Raw genomic sequence first — 19638 nt, 5'->3', positions numbered from 1 at the left:
TATCTTTAAATAGCAGGGGACTATTTTCAGGCACTGCGTAATATCATTGCGCCTCCTGCAGCCATGTTACGGCAGCAAAGTCCTTGATTGTTACGCCAGAATGAGAGTATAGTTCCTAGCCATATCTGCCTAGAAAAACGCAACTTTGAATTTTCCATCGGTCTTAGTACACGATGTAACTACATACTGTAAGAGTCAAGTTTTAAATAGGAAAAATATAGAAATTATTTGGTTATTTGTAAGGTGCGATGCTAATGTCTAATCAGATTTAGTGGATTGTGCTAAGCTATGCTAAAAGTGCTAGCGCCAGACCCGGAGATCATCTGAATGGATTCTAAACCTTTAAAAATCAAATGTTTGACTCTAGGGGAGCTGGAAAATGAGCATATTTTCCAAAAAAGTGGAGTGCCCCTTTAACATTCAGGCAGGGATGTCCGGCATTATTTTTCATATATATACTTTCTAAAGTGGTACCAAAATTTCACGCATCACTACTGACTTGGTACCGAAATACCGGTACTTTTGACAACACTCACAAAGACATTAATCAAACTTAATTTTACATTTCACAGTATTAAACTTTTTTTCTTCCCCTTTGTTTTGTAGTGAACAAAATAACAACCCAAAGGACAACACTATAAAAACACCAGACATGACTTCCACTGACTATTAAAGAGCAAATAACTATCAAGAACAAAAAAGTATACATTTGTCCACAAACATAATTCAGAGAGAGGGGAAGAAAGAGAGGAAAAAAGAAAACCATAAACATCACAGGATGCCTGTACACGTCAATCAACTTCTGCAAATGAAAATGTAGCTGACAGGAAGTGCTGACCCACACTTCCTGTCGAGAAGTCCAGGCGAAACCGACATGCAGAGAAATCAAAGCATCACACAGCGAGAGTCAGATGGACATACAGTACAATACCTCTGAGGCAGGTGAGGTTCAAGAGATGACAGAACGAAGAGGAGCGAGTCGGGGCCCGTACCAGAGCAAGAGGGGCAGGGGTGTGTGATATAGATGAGGAGGTGTCATCTCTTCCTTCTCTTCCTCCGGGATGAGCGCACTGACCACGGCCGAACCGGCTCAGACAGCCCCCGCTGCAGAAGGAGCGCACGTTTACCGGCTCCCAGCATGCTCCACTCTTCATTCCACAACACTATGGGCCCGCCGCTCCTCTTGTCCTCCTCTCCACACACGCTGACGCAACCAACCGCTGCGCAGGAAGTACGCCCGGACTGCTACATCAGCCGGATGAGTGTGGGGAGAAACGGTCGAGAGTTCTCACAGAGTTCCGCGTGTACACATGTACACACGCTGCCTGGCATGCCTCAAAGGAGCAAATGCTTCTCCTGGGCCTGAACAAGTATAGACCTAAACGGCCTTGATTTCACATCTTCGCTATCCTGCCTAACCTTCAGAGTGCACACGCTTACAATGAGACCGCAGCATACTGTATTGGCATTCCTCTCCTCGTGCACAGCTTAATGCAGTGTGGTGGTGAAGGAGGGTGGGGGATACAGTAGTCTGCAGTACATTGCTGTCTTTCTTAGAATAGACAGAGGAACACATACACTCCTCCGGCTTTGCTTTTACAAACACGTCATACGATGATATACTGGGAATTAAAGGGGAACACTAGGAGGAATTAGGACTCATATATCAAAAGCTTTTCATATTATCCAAAGTGCACTTATTACAGGAAATCTGGAGTGACCCAGTTTCAGTCAACATGAAAGCAATCTGGTGTTCATTTTAAGCAATAAATGTACACTATTTCAAAGAAAATAAGCAATGTCAAAGATTGATAGCAATGTGAAATCAATGACTGAATTTTTTTTAATGCTCCTTATTTCATAACAATATTACAAATATGTTTTAATATGTTAGTCTTATTAAAGTTTGCTCTGCCTCCAACACTTTCTGAACACTTTTTGAACTTTCCTTTCACCAGGAACTCTTATTGGGAAAAAATATACAGTACTGTATCTGTGTAAAAGTCCACCATGCTAAAATTAGATTAGTTGTTTTTGCAATGTTATAGTGATCAAATATCATACATAATTGTCTCTTTAATAGAATACATCCAGAAAATACAGGACATGTGGAAATGTGTATATAGTATTAAAAACTTAATACAAATTTAAACTGATGTGTCAAGTTTTTAGGGTAAACTCCCCTTCCACTTGAGCAATAGCAGGAAACTGCAGGATCTCTTAAATGTAAATAAAATTCACTTCCAGTCTTTTTACTTCATTTTGCTCAAAAAAGCTCAAGATGTGTTTAGTGCCAAGAGAGGTCACACTAAACAATGACGATGGCTAAAGAAGACATTCAGTCCCGAAATTTTTTTTTTTTTTTACATATTTCCTGTATTTTCTGTTTTTAATAAAATAAATAGAAAAATAAATTTGTATTGACATTAAGGGCTCTATTTTAACGATCTGAAACGCAAGTGCGAAGCGCAACGCGCAAGTGAGTTTGTGGGCGGATCTTGGGCGCTGTTGCTATTTTCCCGGCGTGAGAAATAACTCTTGCGCCGGGCGCAAATCAATAAGGGGTTGGTCTGAAGTAGGTTCATTATTCATAGGTGTGGTTTGGGCGTAACGTCAAATAAACCAATCAGAACGCTAGCCAACATTCCCTTTAAACGCAAGGGCGCAAGCTCCATGGCGGGTTGCTATTATTATGACGGATTTACCAGGCGCACGCCAGGAGCGGTTCACAGTTGAGGAGACCGACGTCCTTGTACGGGGGAATCCCACGCTTGCCAGCATAAATCGGGCACGCCGTGTAACGGGAGGTGGATCTGCCTCAGGACTTGACGCCAGCAGAGGACATCGCTGCGTCCACCCTCACCGCTGAAAGGGTTTGGGGGCTTTGAAATCGGACCCAAGAAACGCAAGCAAGGTCCAACCCCAAAGTACTCTTACAAATCAAGTTCATATACATTAAGGTTTCTTATGAAAACATTTTAACTATTATTTACATAAAATAAACATAATACAGCCACACAACAAAGTTATGAAAATATTTTAATCGTTATTTGCATGAGAATAAATAAAAACTATCACCACAATGCTCACCACTATGATTCCCCTTATCTCGTGTATTAATATTTTTAAGTGTAACAATTTATGATTTCCAAAAATAACTGTTGCATCTGTGTAGATTAGATAAGCAAAGTGTATGCGCGTTGTGCACACTATACATTATGGTCAAGCATGCGCCCTTAAAATAGCATAATGAACCACGCGCAACGCGCCACTGACTTTAGACTATTTTTTTTTGGTTAGTAGCGCAATTGTTTTTTGAAACTGCAAAATAGCATAAGAGATGGTTTGCGCCGCAACACGCCTCCTTTTTGCGCTGAACCGCCCAGGGAGCGCAAGTTCATTCCCTAGTTTGCTGACGTGCATCTGTGGAGGGAAAAACCCCGCTGTGCGCCGGCGCAAAATACGAATGATACATGCGTCACTGACAAAGTCAATTGCGCTGGGTGCAAGATAGGGCCCTTTAACTTCTAAAACAACAAGTCTGGTGGTGGTGGTGGCCTAAGACTTTTGCACAGTACTGTACGCCATATTGAGACAACGTTTCTTGCAAACACTATGAGCACTTTTTGTGTGACAATTTGCTTGATTGTTTCCTATCCTTGTAAGTCACTTTGTATAAAACCATCTGCTAAATAAATGAAAATATTTGCAAATCCAATTAATTCCTTATGGATAAAATCCTCTGAAACTCGACACAGTATGGAAGTAATTATTCCGGGATCAAACCAGCCAACTGGTTCCCACCCAAAGCTTTAAGTACCGCACTGTCAAAAGTATCAGTATTTATGCAAATAGCGAATTTTGGCCTAGCATCTCTACATTTTGTCAGTTCATTACTAACTCAAAGTTCTCCTATATTTAAAAATGTTCAACTAATGAGTGTCGAGAGCCTTCGTACAGTTAAGCACCAGCAGAGCTCAGTGTCCGCTAGCTGCAGTGCCCTGAACGTTTATAGCAGGACAAGGTCACTGATGTGCTGTAACAATTACACACCCTCCACATTTTTATGTACACACACACACACACACACACACACACACCAGCAGGGCTGGTATTACAATATTACTGCTGCTGCCCCACAAGGTTACCTTCACTAATGTGTACGTGTGTTAATCCATCAGTGTCAGTTGTCATAAACAACACTGACATGTACCAAAGAACACGGACATCAGCACATACCACACACATGCTAACACAAACGTTTGTTTTCCACCATAGTGGGGTTTCATCCTCCACACAAGTCAATGTAAAAAAATGTTTGTGTTTTATACTGTATGTGTGCAAAATTATTGCATAAATGATGACTATTTTTAAAGACATCTACCTACCAATAGTTAGACCATAGACTGTAAGAAAGATGGATGACGCATCTCAAAACACTTTAATTGTATAAAAATAAATCCAATTCCAAAAAGCTGAGTGCTTTGGGATCCAGAGTCTGCGTAGTAGTGATCACGAAGTGGAGCCGCTGTATCAAAGTCTGGTTTGTTACAGCCCTTTTTAAAAGTTCAGTGTGTTAATTTTAGCAGCATCTAGTGGTGAGGTTGTGAATTGCAGCCAACTGCTTAGTCCACTGCTCACTCCTCGCGTTTGAAACGCATAGAGAAGGTAAAGTAGCCGTCACCCGAAAAACATGTCATCGTCGGAGACAACTTAGTAAAAAAAGTTAAAGGCTTCTGTAGAAACATAGCGGCAAAAAATGGCGACTTGCACGTAAAGGGACCCTCTGTGTATGTAGATAAAAACATCTCATTCTAAGTTAATTAAAACATAACGGTTAATCATAAAAAAGTTTTAATACACTCCTGATAATATAGTTTTGTATATTATTTTGCATTTCTGTCAAGAGATCCCTGTAAAAATTACACACTGCACCTTATAACTAACTAACAACAACACTAAACTTATTACTAAAACGAACACTAAAGTACACTTAAAGTATGATAACTACTACATCAGTATTATAAGAAATATCTAAAATAACAGAAACCATTTATGAAAAATATTTATTTAAAGGCGGGGTGCACGATCTCTAAAAGCCAATGTTGACATTTGAAATCAATTAAACAAACACACCCATACCCCAATACAACCTGGACCTTCTTTTGATAGACCCGCCCCACACATACACAACCCATGCAACGACGCTGGTTAGCAGACACGCCCCTAAACTGCTGAATGGCTACAAGTGTGTTTTGGTACTTGGCCCGACTCCCTCTTCCAAAGCGTTTCTCAAAAATCGTGCACCCCACTTTTTAGTGTAATCTTATTTTTAGGTTTGGCTCACGTCCCATTTGTTTACATGGGGAGGGTGGGGTTTATGACCTATACTGCAGCCAGCCAACAGGGGGCGATCAAAATGTTTTGGCTTCACTACTAGGATTTGTGTGACATGCCCGAGTCAGACAAAGAGAATTTATTCCTCACTAATTCATGCCATTGGTTGAGCCAACATTTACAGCTTTGTCAGGCCACTCAAACAAACAGACTGGATTTACATTTTGTGCCACTGAGCAATATAGAAATTACCAACTTGACTCATATTTATATATATATATATATATATATATATTAAGTCAGGTTTTTCCTGGTTAAAGCTGATCTCTACAATCTAGGTGATTTCAGGGTTTTTATCCCTCTGGAAAATTTGGTTCTTCTGACAATGCAGGCAATCCTGACCCACACTTCCAACATAAGATGGCTAACATCTTGTCTTTAGTTCACATCTTAATTACAGATTGTATCCATGATGTGTGAAATTGTTTTGCTTGCACTTTTATAACAATTTTGAATCTTGAACCAAACCACAGTGACTTGTTCACCTTTTGCCCACACTGTAGTTTTAGACCAGCAAGCACTGAGTTCCTCTATACAGAAGAGCAACTGCGGCCGTGATTTACTCAGATAATTGGCGGCAGAAATAATGAATGTAACAGATGAAGAAAATAAAAGGGCAGATGGCTCACCAGCGACAGGCCTCTCACCATTATAACATGATCTGACAGCAGTAGTTTTGCACTCTCTACTGTACATTCAAATGTTTCCATCAAAATAAGGGGATTTGCTGAATTAGGAAAAAGCACAGTCAGCGTTCCTTAGCAGTTGAACACCAACCAGCTGTTTCAGGCTGATTCACAAAGTAGTTATTTTTGCATTAAGCTGAGATAGGTAAAATATTTCAACGTAAAAATTACATCAGCTTGCAAACATAACACAATTCAGAAATACAGAATTTTAAAGTAATCTGGGGCACCATTCACTTTCATTGTATTATTTTCGCCTACTATGGAAGTCAATAGTGCCTCAAAATGTATACATTTTGCCAAAAAATATTGCATATGCATTTAACTACACAAATTATAAAAGAAATTAAAAGAAAAATGTGTTTAATGGCCACCAATTAACTCTCTTCTCAATGAGCTAAACATGTCCTTTATAACCACAGATAACAAACCTTACATATTACTGCAATAGTCAAAGTCATATACTGTAGGAAGCGTGAAAGACATAAACTGGTAGAAAAGTGTGATCTGAACAAGCTCCTAAAGAAATACAGATATGAAACATGCTAAAAGAGGAAGTCTGTATTTAAACCCCAGCAATAGGGTCTAAATCCACTGGAGGACAGCACATATAATCTCAAAGAGTAGCACACTGATAATAGATAAAAGAAACGGTGAGTGGATGTGACCTATAAAGCACCACAAATGGAGAGCAGAAAACATCGTGAGGAGCCTGAAAATGTACACATACATGTGGTTGCCTGGTATTACATTGACAGAGAGAAAACAAAAAAAAATTATAATAATGAATAAATAATAATGCATTTGATTAAATTATGTACTTTACATTTTTTTAAAAATGTCAAAGTGCTACTTATAATAATAATGCATTTAATTTAGTGGTGCCTTTCAAAACACCCAAGGTCACCTTACAAAAAATAAAAGTAAAAATAATACACTTAAAGGGACTGTAAGTAGGATTTTAAATGTTTTATTAATCAAAATCAATGTGTCTTTATTTATAAATATATCCTCGTTGGTGTCAAATGACCTCTGCCAGTGATCTAACTTTTCTTTGTAAGCTTAGAATTTCTCCTCTTTACTTAAATTGAACGGGTAAGTCAAAGGAAGCATCCATATCATTCCGCAGTATTGATAAACTATAATAGCAGAGAGGGACAAAAAGCACTAGCCTACCAAAGTGTTTCCACAATGCGTTTTCATTCAGAACACGTGAACCAGCTGCAACGGACAAGGAGATCAGTGAGTATAACGGCTACCGTAGTTGCAACACGCATTTGGAAAGGCGAGGTGCTAGAGAGCACTGTTCGTTTGAATGCAAAATACAATTTCACCACTAGATGGGGGTAAATCCTACTTATTGCCCCTTTAACAAAGCACACAACAACAAACAATGCACATGTGCAGTTCACGTACAGAAAAACACAATAATACATATTATAAAAAGCCTAAATAAAAAGATACGTTTTAGACGTGTTTTAAAAGTTGGCTGGCAATCGGTATTTCAAATATCAGGGGAAGGGAGTTCAATAGTCGAGAGGCAGTGTAATTAAAAGATCTGGCGCCCATGGTAGTTATTCGAATCCAAGGTACCTCAAGAAAAATTGAAGACGAGTTTCTGAGAGCACGTGAAGTGTAAACATGAAGAATTTGAGTAAGATATTGAGGTGCAAGAGTATGGAGTGCCTTGAAAGTAGCAAAATCTTAAATTCAACTCTATATTAAACTGGAAGCCAGTGCAATTGCTAAATAACTGGAGAGATGTTCACTGTGGAAGATGCTCCACAAAAAAACTTACACTTTTTTAGTCTAACACTTATTATCACCTCACAAAGCGACCTGAAAGTGTTTTTAATAATACTTTCTCATGCAGGAGCGTGGTAATAGGGCTCATCATTGAAGATAAAATAGGAATTCACAACCCTAATAAATAGGAAAAAATCTATGCTTCACACCTTTAAATTAGTTTGTTGGTTTATTTCAGGGTGACTAAAGTTGGTCCTGGAGGGCCGGTGTCCTGCAGAGTTTAGCTAAAACTTCCCTCAACACACCTGCCTCAAAGTATCTAGTCTGCCTAGTAAGACCTTGATTAGCTGGATCAGGTGTGTTTGATTAGGGTTGGGATAAAACTCTGGAGAGACACCGGCCCTCCAGGAACAGGATTGGACACCCCTGGTTTATATGAATGTTAATGTATGTATATAAGAATGTACTTTTGATCACTGTTCCCATCAGTGGCGGCTGGTGACTTCTTTTTTTGAAGCGCACGATGGGAAGTTCGTCACAACATGTATGTAGCTTGTCATGTGTGTGGTTCGTCATTTCAAAATATGTGTTCTGCGCTTTTAGAGATCGTGTGCATCACGTGTCATGCCAAAACAAGTGCCTGCTGCCTTGAACTTGAACTTGAAAAGAAATGCTCGCGTTTGCCAGATACTCGCATAATCTCATGCGTAATCAGAGTTTAGTGTTAAGGGAGTGTCTTGCGTGTATTTAGGGAACGTGAGTGTCTCTTTTATCATAAACGGTTTTGACGCGTGTGCAGCAGGCATTTATTTTGACAAAACACGTGATGCACACAGGATCTCTCCACATGCAGGACACACATTTTGTAAAAGGGAACCACACACGTGACAATCCGAACACTTATTTTGAATGAGCGCATCCTCGGAACGAGGATGCGCCACTGGTTCCCATATTCAGTTTGGGTTTTTTTATTGCTGAGGTATAATTGCATGATGTTATGTAATAATTTTTGGTGGCATTACAAAAAAATGTGGGCAACAAAATAATGCTAGACTATATTACTGCTATATACAAGATCCACCTATACAGTACATCCTTGCCTAGAAGTCCTACAGTCCAATGTGTTTTTAACATCTACTCTTAAACATCAGGTGCAGAATAAGAACATAAGAACAATAAGAAGAGAAATAAGAATATGGGGTCACATGCTGCGTCGCAATTTCCCTAGTTAACCGTTCTCTAAACATACTATTATTAGGAACATATTTATTTTAATTTCGAATACTATTTACAGTAAGACAGACAGTATGCAAATCGGAACGCTAGTTTTTTGTATATTTATTCGCATTGAGTCTGTGACATGAGCTTCATCAGCAAGTCAGACAGCCAATCAGGTGCAGGATTGCAGCACACAATCATCGGCCTCTGCTTACAGACGAATAACACACACATACACACTATCATTCCTCAATTACAACCTGCCACAACATTTCAGACCAAATCCTTAAAAGCCCCCATGCAATTACTGCTGTATGTCAATATAAACACAAACAGTGAATCAAACACAAAAAGAGATATCTTAAATGTCTCAGGAGTCAATATTCTTCAACAAGCATTACTTATAACATCAAATGAGGTATAAACAAAGCATCAAAGATTTATTATGAAATGAGAGACACACTCCTTGACTATGTACTTTTATCTAAAGAAGTATACATACAGTATGGTCGTGTTTACATATAAATGTTCATCAAACTATTGAGTACCTATTATAAAGTATTTCAGCTATTGAAACTGCATTAGGGTGCTATGGCAGACTCGTTTGACCAGAGGGTCCCTAAAGATAATGACAACGACTTAAATCTTCTGTCGTCTCATTCTGCATGTCAACCAGGCAGTTCCTCCTGCCCTTATCCCCTGAAGAGCCTGGCTGTGATCCAGTTGGCTGCTCCTGGATACTTTGAACAGAGCGCCATTGACCCAACTGGTCCATACAGCATCCTACTAAATGAGCCTACATGTATGAAAAAACAAAAACACTTGGACGTCTTTTATGTGCTAGAGCTAGAATATCATTACATTTAGTAAATATAAAACATGTTTATGCATTGATGTGCATGTTAAGTGGGTCCAGAGACGGTTAATCAAATGCAGATGATGGTTCATCAATAGCAGCCACGAGACAGCAATCCAATTACTGTAGCCCGGATCAGGCTGATTATTTATATCTGCCTCAGCTAAAAAGAAACATGCCAATGTCACAAGCACACACATCTCTCCATTAAATCAACATAGAGATTTTGTGGCTATTATATTTTTTTTGTGCACTGCTGTGATCACAAATGGACATCCATACGGTTCAAGGTGACCCACCGCAGAGACACAGTTTTATCTCACAGCTCTTTCCTTCTATAAACGATTAATACGCCACATGCTCTCGTTCCTCTTGATCTCTCTCTTTCACAATCTTCATTGATCAATTAAGAAACCAGTCTTTGTGTTGGCTGAAAAAGGTGAGATTTTGCTGTTTACACTTGTTTATGAGCAAAACAGATTGTTGGCTGGTTTACACGAGGCCAGCGGTCGTGATTGAGTGTTGTTTTGCTGAGATCGTGGACATTGAATATGTTCCCGAGGGCTGGGAGGGTAAAGACGCTCTGATCTGTCCATCTGCCTGCTTGTCTTTCTCACACACACAAACACACATTCGACTCTGCCTTATCTCCCTCTTGGTCTCTCACTTTCTCTTTCCAAACCTGCTATGTTTCACACCAGTGAGCGTTTAGAAGAGAAATGGCTTGTATACTAGAGCGCTAGTTGGTGTTAGTCGTCCTGGCTTATGTGAGTATTTATGTTTGTGTGTAAGTGAGAGAAAAGGTGAGAAAGAACTGCAAAGATTTGGGGGTATTTATGGATGCTTTAGTGAAAATCGAATACTGTTCTGGACTGTTTTCTAGTTCATCTTCATAGTTTGAAACGAGTGGGTGGTCACAATAGACTTGCAAATATTTTATGGACGTTACTGTGAATATGGGCGGGGAGCACTTTGTTCATCTTTGCTTTTCAGTAGAGAGAGAAAGGTCACGCCGTGACAGATTTTTTACTGGTCACATATCTCCACATGATACAAATTCACCAGACTTGAACTTTGATATGCAGCGAAATGCAAAATATCTTCCCACAAGCTTGCGTTTCCGGTCTGATGCATTTACATGAACGAAAGTCAATGAAACGAAAAGTGTAGTGTGATCGCCCCTTAAGATGTGAAGGGTTCAGAGACCTTAAGAGGATGGCTATGCTGACTTCTCAACCATGTGGCGAGACCACATGCCCAATTAAACCCAACATGCAATAACTGAGGAGCGAGTAAGTGATGCGAAAATAAACATCACTGGAATTAAAGTAAATCACAAACCAGCGATGAAGAAATATATGAGATCCAAAGAAGACATCAGGTGACATATGGGAAGACATTCAGACACATTTTGGGGTAGCCATACACCATTTATAAATCACAGTTCAGAGTCGGACTAGTAATTCGTAATTACAACATCAAATCAAAATGTTGAATTGTACATTAGTCGTCATCAGAATACACTGCAAAACATGACTTTCTTACTTAGTATTTTTGTCTCTTTTTCAGTAGAAATATCTAAAAATTATTTTTTCTTGATGAGCAAAATGACCTAAAGAAATAAGTTTAGTTTATAGACAAAAACTATACAATTTAAGTAAATTTAAAATTAAAACAAGAAAAAATATCTGCCAATGGGGTAAAAAAAATCAAAAAAATCTAAAAAATAAGTTTTCTTTTTTCTTAAACACTTAATTTAAGCAACATTTTCTCACCCCATTGGCAGATCATTTTGCTTGTTTTAAGCAGAAATTCACTTAAATTGTATAGTTTCTCATGGAAATCCATGTTTTAGTCACGGAAAATTTTATCACTTTATCCGTGACCATGGCACAGAATTCAGCTTTTTCCGTGAAGGGACCACGGATGTCTTTTCCGTGTCACTCCCACGGATTTCTCGTCTCATGTTATGTATTGTTTACTCATTGTTTTTTCCTATTTTTTAAAATCATTTGGGGTTAGAGTTGAGGTTTGGATAAGGATGTCTGAAAATGTAACAGAAAGTGATTCTAACCCTAACACCAAGCAATAATGGTACGAAAATAGGAAAAAACAATGAGAAAACAATACATAAAATGACACGAGAAATCCGTGGGAGTGACACGGAAAAGACATCCGTGGTCCCTTCACGGAAAAAGCTGAACTCCGTGACATGGTCACGGACAAAGTGCTAAAAATTTTTGTGACTATAACACAGATTTTTGTGTGATCAGGTTGGAATAGTACATGTACGCACACCGCTGGATTTTTGTTTCCGCACTAACTTTGTATGTGTAGGTTGCGCATGCGCGTACAAGAGATTGTAGTATGTAGTCCAGAAGATGCATTGCATTTTGTCGCAATCATAGACTGTAAAAAAAGATGGACAACGCCCGTTCGCTCTCTTCCATTGGTGAAAAGTGAAGCCGCCAGTGTCCTGATACGGCGCTGATATCTTGGGTCTCGAGTCTGCGCAGTAGCGATTTCGGGACCAGTCTTGCACAGTAGTGAGCAGGAAGTCAAGCCGCGAAATCAAGGCCCCGCCCTCTCTCTCGCAGAATGCGCATATACCAGCTGTCAATCATGACGTGACACCACTGTTTTTATAGATTTAAATAACTAACTAAAAACAAACTTATTTTAAAAACAAACATTTGAATTTACATCAGCGTGATGACAACTACAGTAAATGACAGAAATCAGCTTCGGAAAAAAGATAATTGAAGTGTAATTAAATTGTTTAGTTTGTCTCAAGTCCCATTGAATAACATGAGGGAGGTGGGGTTTATGACCTATACTGGGACCAGTCACTGGGGGGCGATCGAGACGTTTTGGCTTCACTTTTCAGGGCTTGTGCAGCAAGCTTGGTCACAATGCGCATGCGTTGAATGTCTGTATACAGGTACAAGCCAAATAAACTATATTTTTGCAAGGCTGAGTGTTCCACCGTGCGCATACACGTATAAAAACAGACTATACTCCGGGCTTAACTTGCAAGATACTGTGCATCATGAATAAAAGATAGATTGCAATGGTCTTGCGATCAAATATTTACTTTCTGGCAGTGAAATTTAGCATGATCCTGCAGCATAAAATGACGTATTGATCAACGCGATGTGTAGCTAAAAGTTAAATATGTTTAACTCTATGTGAGGACACTGCTGAACTTAACTTTGCAATAGTCATCCTGCTTATTGTTTATACAGGCAAGGCATATATGTTTATGTAGATACAAGCCTTGCTGCGTTTGTTAGTGCATCCTGATGACGTTTACTAACTTGCGTCTTAGCCTACGAAAAGAACAGGTGTCATTATCGTACAGGCTACATACAGGTTTATTAGATCCATGTCGCACAGTGTGATCTATCGTGATCTTATAAGATCTGTCTGTAGCAGGCAGGAAGTGAAAACATTTAAAAGACTCGCTACACTAACAGGTGAAAAGTCCAATAAGATGGAAATAATCGGAACGTATAAATGAGGATAAAAGACATGCCCTGAGAAGAAAGAAGAGAGAGAGAGGAATGTGGGGCAGATGTCCAGTAGATTCATACATTGTAAACATCAGCAAAGCTGGTTTCAGAATGCTTTCATTGACCTCCAACTCTCCTCTTTTGCTTCCTTTCCTGCTAGTTTGATAATCAAACATGACTGTTGTAGAAACCAGGGTGTGTAACCACGCATACAAGTCTCCCAACTGTACTGTAAGTCTCCCTATGGGCTGAAACACACACACAAAAACATGTTTGTTTTTCTATCATGATGTTGACTTTCCACTGATTTCTATTGTTTTAATACTGAGCACATTTTTATTTAACTCTACATCTACGCCTGACCTTGTAAGAACCTTTTTGTGTTTTAACTGAGATATTATTTTGTATGTTTATTAAAAAAAATCATGAGGAGGACCCCTGGTTGCACCCACAATATAAATCAAACCATTTATGCTGCAGATTAAACCAACTACACAAACAAAATTTAAATTAAGACCTGCATACATTTACTCTCGCTCTCCACCACACGCACACAAACCACATGCAAATCACACCATACTCGATGAACAAAGGTAGAAAGGGAAGAGCAAAAGATATGAGGCGAAGAAATGGATGGAGGTGTGAAGAAGAGATAGAGAAAGGGGTAGTAAATCAGGTCAGGCTGGAGCGTATGTGTGAGAATATAAAACATACACTGTGACATGTCACAGCAATGAGACATCTAACACACGCCCCACAAATAACACACACAACCATATACAAACAACATGCACAAGGTCACAGATCCACCGTAGAAACTTACACAACTTATATATTTCATAATCTGATACACTTGATATTAAAAACAAAACTACAATTGCATTTGGAGCTACACACTTTATACTTTATACGTCTAATACAAGCTGTATTTTTATAAATCCTCTAACAACAGAATACACGCAACACAAAATCCAACCACAAGACATCAATCCAAACATTAGAGCAGACATTAAAGCCAATCTTGACCCTCTGGACAAATGGTATGATATTACTTACATACAAAAGAGAGTCCACCTTCTCCTCCTCTTCTCCACTGGGAAGAGATTCACTCCTCAGTAAAGCATTCAGCCAGAGCAAGTGAAAGAGAGAGAGAGAGAGAGAGAGAGAGAGAGAGAGAGAGAGAGAGAGAGAGAGAGAGAGAGAGAGAGAGCTCGTCTATGAGCTCATCCTCATAAAAGAAGAGGTCACTTCTGTCAGTTCTCTGCTCTGGTTTATACTTAGAGAAAATGAATGAGCTTTACTAAGAGAGATAGAGAGAGACAAAGGGAAGCGCGACAGGGAAAGAGGGATTAAGAGAGGGAGGGAAGGAGTGTTTCCCAGAGGAAAAGCACAGACAGGTACTAAAATAAGAGAAAGAGAGCGATAGAGAGGAATACCAGAGACGCCAGTCTAAAAGCCATCACCTATTAAAGGTGCTGTAAGCGTTGCTAGTTTTAGAATCTCTGCCAGACTTCGACTGCGAATTAGACACACCCCTCTCTCCAAAACTCCAAAGATATGCACACAGAGTGCTTGGAAACCATTTTAAAGAGAGATGAAGGTATAGCAGCAGGACTGTACGGATTGAATAACCTGAATGGTGAATTTGGAATAACACGGACATTACACAGGATCCTTGACATAAGCAAAATGACAATCAAAACAATGTTATGTTCATTCTTGCCTAACCTCTCTTAGCACAGTGGTGATCCATGCTCACCGTCTCCTCTCATCTTTAGGAAACATTATATTTTCTACAAGGTATTTGTATATCAGAGGTCAGTTTAGCCAGTAGCCAGACCGATAAACAAACACAGACCTGAAGTTAATTTCAGACTAGAGGAGGTCTACACGGGTCCAAAAATACCCGAACCCGAAGAGACCTGTAAATCTGCTACACTGAACGGACCCGTCTGTTATTTTGAAAGCTGGACCCGGAACCAACCCGGAAGACAAAGACATGTGTCCGACTGGCAAATATTCTTAAGCTAAATGTTTTTAATAAGTCAATGAACAAGTAGCCTTCTCCCTCCTTGTACCTGACTGTGATGCACAATCCTCAATGCAGAGAAAGTTCCATCCATGTAATTCCTCTCTTGACGATTGAAATGCTTAACTCTTTCATCGCCATTGACAAGATAAAACGCTTTCCTGCCAATGATGAGAATTTCCGGATTTCCGCAATAACGCTATTATCCACCAGGATAATACTTCTGCAACTTATACTGTACAACCTGGAAGTAGTGCCTCACGTGAAAGAACTGTGTATGTTTTAAAGATTGCTCTGAATGGATCTCTATCAAAAGTCCTTCACAATAATAGAATTATCTAAACTTTTTGCTCAAAATAGTTTTTTTTTTTCAAGAAACCTACCCATATTTGAGAGGTGATAAAAAGAGAACTAATGAAGGTAGGATGACTAAGGGACTGTTCTTTCATTTGATATATTGTTTGTTTATATATTTAAAGAAGAACATTTTCTGGAAGGCATTAAACTTTTGTGAAAATCATAAAAATGCTGGTGCTAACCCTGGCTAGCAATTTTTTTTTTTAAACGCTGGCGTGTAGGGCTGCACGATTTGGGTAATTTTTCCCATTGCGGTTATTGGTGCTAATATTGCGATGTGCGATTGCGATTATAATAAATGGTATCATGAGTCAACTTGATGGGTTTTAAGGAAAATCCACACACAGTTTAGTGATACTGCTAAAATGTGTATTTGTAAAACTAGAAATGTTTTCGTATTGCCACGTGATGTAGCAACTGCTCAGTGTCAGTAATCCTAAATCCAAAATACCGCCATACAACAGACGTAGAGTTTTTTTTTCGGCTACCAGATCACTGTCAATCTCATCTGCATCCATGTAATAGATTGAGACCCGACACGGCCATGGCTGATCATTTAAAATATAGACCCAAACCTATACGGGTCCTCGGGTCTTCCGTGTAGACCTCTACTTCAGGCTAGCTAGGCGCATAATCGTGATAATGCGTCCAATCAAACCTTCTATAACACTGTTTGCTATTTTTAGATGGGCTGCCATAAGAACATGAAAAAATCAGATTGACTGGCAGACAGTGCCACAAACACTTTTGATTTACTGATAACAGAATCATGTTTATTTGACTTTTTTAAATCATAATATTTTACAGATTTTAGTAATACCTGCCAGGCAATAGTTATGCATTCCATTAAAACTGCATATAGTACCTTTAATTTATGACACTACACTCAAACATACTTCAGCACCATGGACAGAGGACTGGATATATATATTTTTAGAAAGAGAGCAAGTGCAAGATGAAAGGCTAAATGAAAAAGTGCACGTCAGGCACCATGCCGTGGGTGTGAAGTGATGACCAAAACGTAAGGCTCCTCATTCTCGCCTTGTGATTTGTGTTAGTGAGGAATGCTGGGTAATGAGTGTGCATGCCAGAACTGATCATTTAGCTACACTCTCTCAAAATGCCAAAGAGGAAGCTGAAACACGTGTCTGGGTAGGGAAACCTTCAATAATGTGAAAAGGAACTTTCTAAACGCGAATGTAACAAAAAGCTCATAATGAAAACAGAAGGAAACAACTGAGATATAGAAGTGAAAATGGACAGTTTCATTTTAGATCTGTTTCAAAGTAAATGTATGCATCTGACAAACGCTTTTATCCAACAAGGCATTACAATGCAAGGGAGTTTTGGGTCAATGATATGCAGTAGTTACAGTGATTTTGATATGATGTGATTTTATGCATGTTTCGATATTCACATCCCCATGCCAAAAGTATTGTCTTTATGCATGGCTTGGGTCCACCCCCTTTAATTTTAGTCTAATTTTATGTGTTACAATAACAAGGTATTTGAAACATAATAACAGGGCACTTGCCTCAAAGCAGTACAATTTGATGATGTCACTTATAGTAGATTCAGTTACATGTCAAACCGGGATAACTTGAGTTACGTATTAGTGATATAAGTAGTATTAATAGTAATGCTTGACGTACGAAGAACCATTAACTATATATCTGGATATACTGTTGGTATTGTGGACTTTATACCTATTAAGGATGGCCTGCCACCTGCTGGTTTGTGCTGAAGTGACACTTTAAAATGGTGGGATTAACAGAGAGTGTTTTCTATAAACACTTATTTGACAGATTCTTAATCTAAAATAAGTAACAGTGTAATAAATTTACAGTATAAGTATGTGTTCTCTGTGAATCAAAGCCATGACCCTGGCAAATCTCAATGAAACACAACATGATGATGCTCAATCATTACTACATCCAGACGAGCAGCCAAAACAGCACAGGGATCAACCTGATGTCGGAGTGACTCAGATTGTGTGCAAACAAAGATAGGGAGCTGTGTCTAATGGGATGTGGAGGAAAAGAGAGAGAGAGGGAGAGAGAAGAATGAAAAAGAGAACGAGAAAGAACGAATGAGACAGACAGGTGGGTGGTGGAGATAAAAATGCTGGTATAAAAATAGATGCAGTTATAAGCGAGGCTTTTAAAGCTCAAGGAGGTGCTGATATGAAAGCTTGAGATCAATGATGAGAGTCTGACCCACTTCTCTGTCTTTCTCACTTCCTTTAAGAGAACACTCTTTTACATCATAGGTTAAACCGAACCAAGACTGGAAGAGAACCTGATTTTTGCACTGCAAATCTTGTCTAGACCAAAGCACTCTTAAACAAAATAGTATTTCTTTATACACCTAAGGCTGTCACCTGTTTAGTAGTAACTTCTCACCCTGTATCACCAGTTTAAACTGCATAAACAAACAACTCTGCAGACGTCTGCGAAACACTGTGCATGTGAGGGGATCAGTGTTCTGTGGAATGGATTTAAAAAAGGTAAACGATGTTAAACAGAGCTAAAATATACAGCATAAACTAATCCAAAATAATCAATAATGACTATGCAAGGTATGTCTGATATGTACATTGACTTCACATAATTAATGAAGATTTTTAAAAATATTTCTCACCAAATTTATCAAAAAAATATTTAAGCATTACAATCTATATTTTGTTACATAATAGATTCATAGTCTTTATGTATTTCATCAGTTGTCTCATTTGTATCTATCTTATTCTATGTAGTTAAACTGTATTTGTAAAACAATGCATGAGTAAATTATTTTATTAATTATTAATTTGTTAAATTAATTATTGTGGTTGCTGAAAGTACATTTTAGAACCAACATACGTCAACGCAAACATGACATATATACATATATGGTATGCCCAGAATGTGTCTGTGAAGTTTTAGCTTAAAATACCCCATGGATCATTTATTATAGCATGTCCAAAGTGAGTGCTTTCAGTTAAAATAGATCTGATTCCTCTGAACACAGTCTGAGACAATAGTTTCTCACTATTAAGATATGGCAGACAGCATACAACTCGCTGAGGGGGGAAACTATGGTAATGCAGGACTTTCAGTCAGTGGCCATGGGTGGGACTTTATCAGTGTGACCTCACATTGATAAGTGAATCAAACGATAACCGGTTTCACGATTAACCGCAATAAAATGTCCTGACGATTAGTATTATCATTTAAAATTTAATTATCATTACAACCGTGTTTGATTACCGCGGTAAATCCTGTCCAGGCATAGTTTTTTGCAAAAGAAGGCATTTAAGGGATAATGTTCATTCATGGTAAACTTATTAGACAGATTTATTTATTTTTTAACACAGAAATAATTTCAGAGACATAAAATTTCAAAAATAAAATGTTTTCAGTGTGTGTATCAGTTCTTTTTGAACATTCCCATCTCATTTTAACAAAACCATGATAATATTGATAACCGTGATAACTTTGGTCACTATAATAATGATATGAAATTTTCATACCGTCCCATCCCTAGTCTTATGAGACTGTTTTGTTTTAATGGGGATTAAAAAAAGAGTGGGTGGATTCATTTTAGGGTGGTTTTGATTACACACTGTGGATTTTGCATAAAAGTTGCCCTTTAAAGTATATACTGTAAAAATACACAGAATGTTTGTCAAATCAACATATATTAATGTTACTTTAACTTAAAAAAAGGTTAAACAGTTTCAACTTATTTTATAAGTTATGTCAACTTTCACAAGCCAAAACTTCATGCTGCTTTTTTACAGTGTACAGTACATCTAATTGAAGTTAGGTTATAAGTTAGGTTAGCTACAGGGTTAAA

General features: G+C 38.5%; 1 protein-coding gene across 5 annotated transcripts in view; it reads right to left on the bottom strand.

Moving 5' to 3' along the window:
* osbp2b (oxysterol binding protein 2b) overlaps window positions 1–19638 on the bottom strand; it is a 71994-nt gene that overhangs the window by 35232 nt on the left and 17124 nt on the right. Inside the window, exon 1 of one of the 5 annotated variants that reach the window (XM_065250424.2) lies at window positions 14472–14617. The exons of 3 other annotated variants lie outside the window; for them this stretch is intronic. Coding sequence is in view for 1 of the 2 variants with exons in the window: in XM_065250421.2 (XP_065106493.1) it covers window positions 932–1154 (223 nt within the window). In the remaining variant the exon portion in view is untranslated. Of the gene's footprint in view, window positions 1–931; window positions 1188–14471; window positions 14618–19638 lie in introns of those variants that run through there. One more of the 5 variants, XM_065250421.2, reaches the window with a different exon arrangement.

The sequence above is a fragment of the Paramisgurnus dabryanus genome, chromosome 5 (assembly GCF_030506205.2).
Source record: "Paramisgurnus dabryanus chromosome 5, PD_genome_1.1, whole genome shotgun sequence".
NCBI lineage: Eukaryota > Metazoa > Chordata > Actinopteri > Cypriniformes > Cobitidae > Paramisgurnus > Paramisgurnus dabryanus.
The sequence above is the reverse complement of the archived record's forward strand: the minus strand, read 5'-3'. Positions and strand labels throughout refer to the sequence as shown.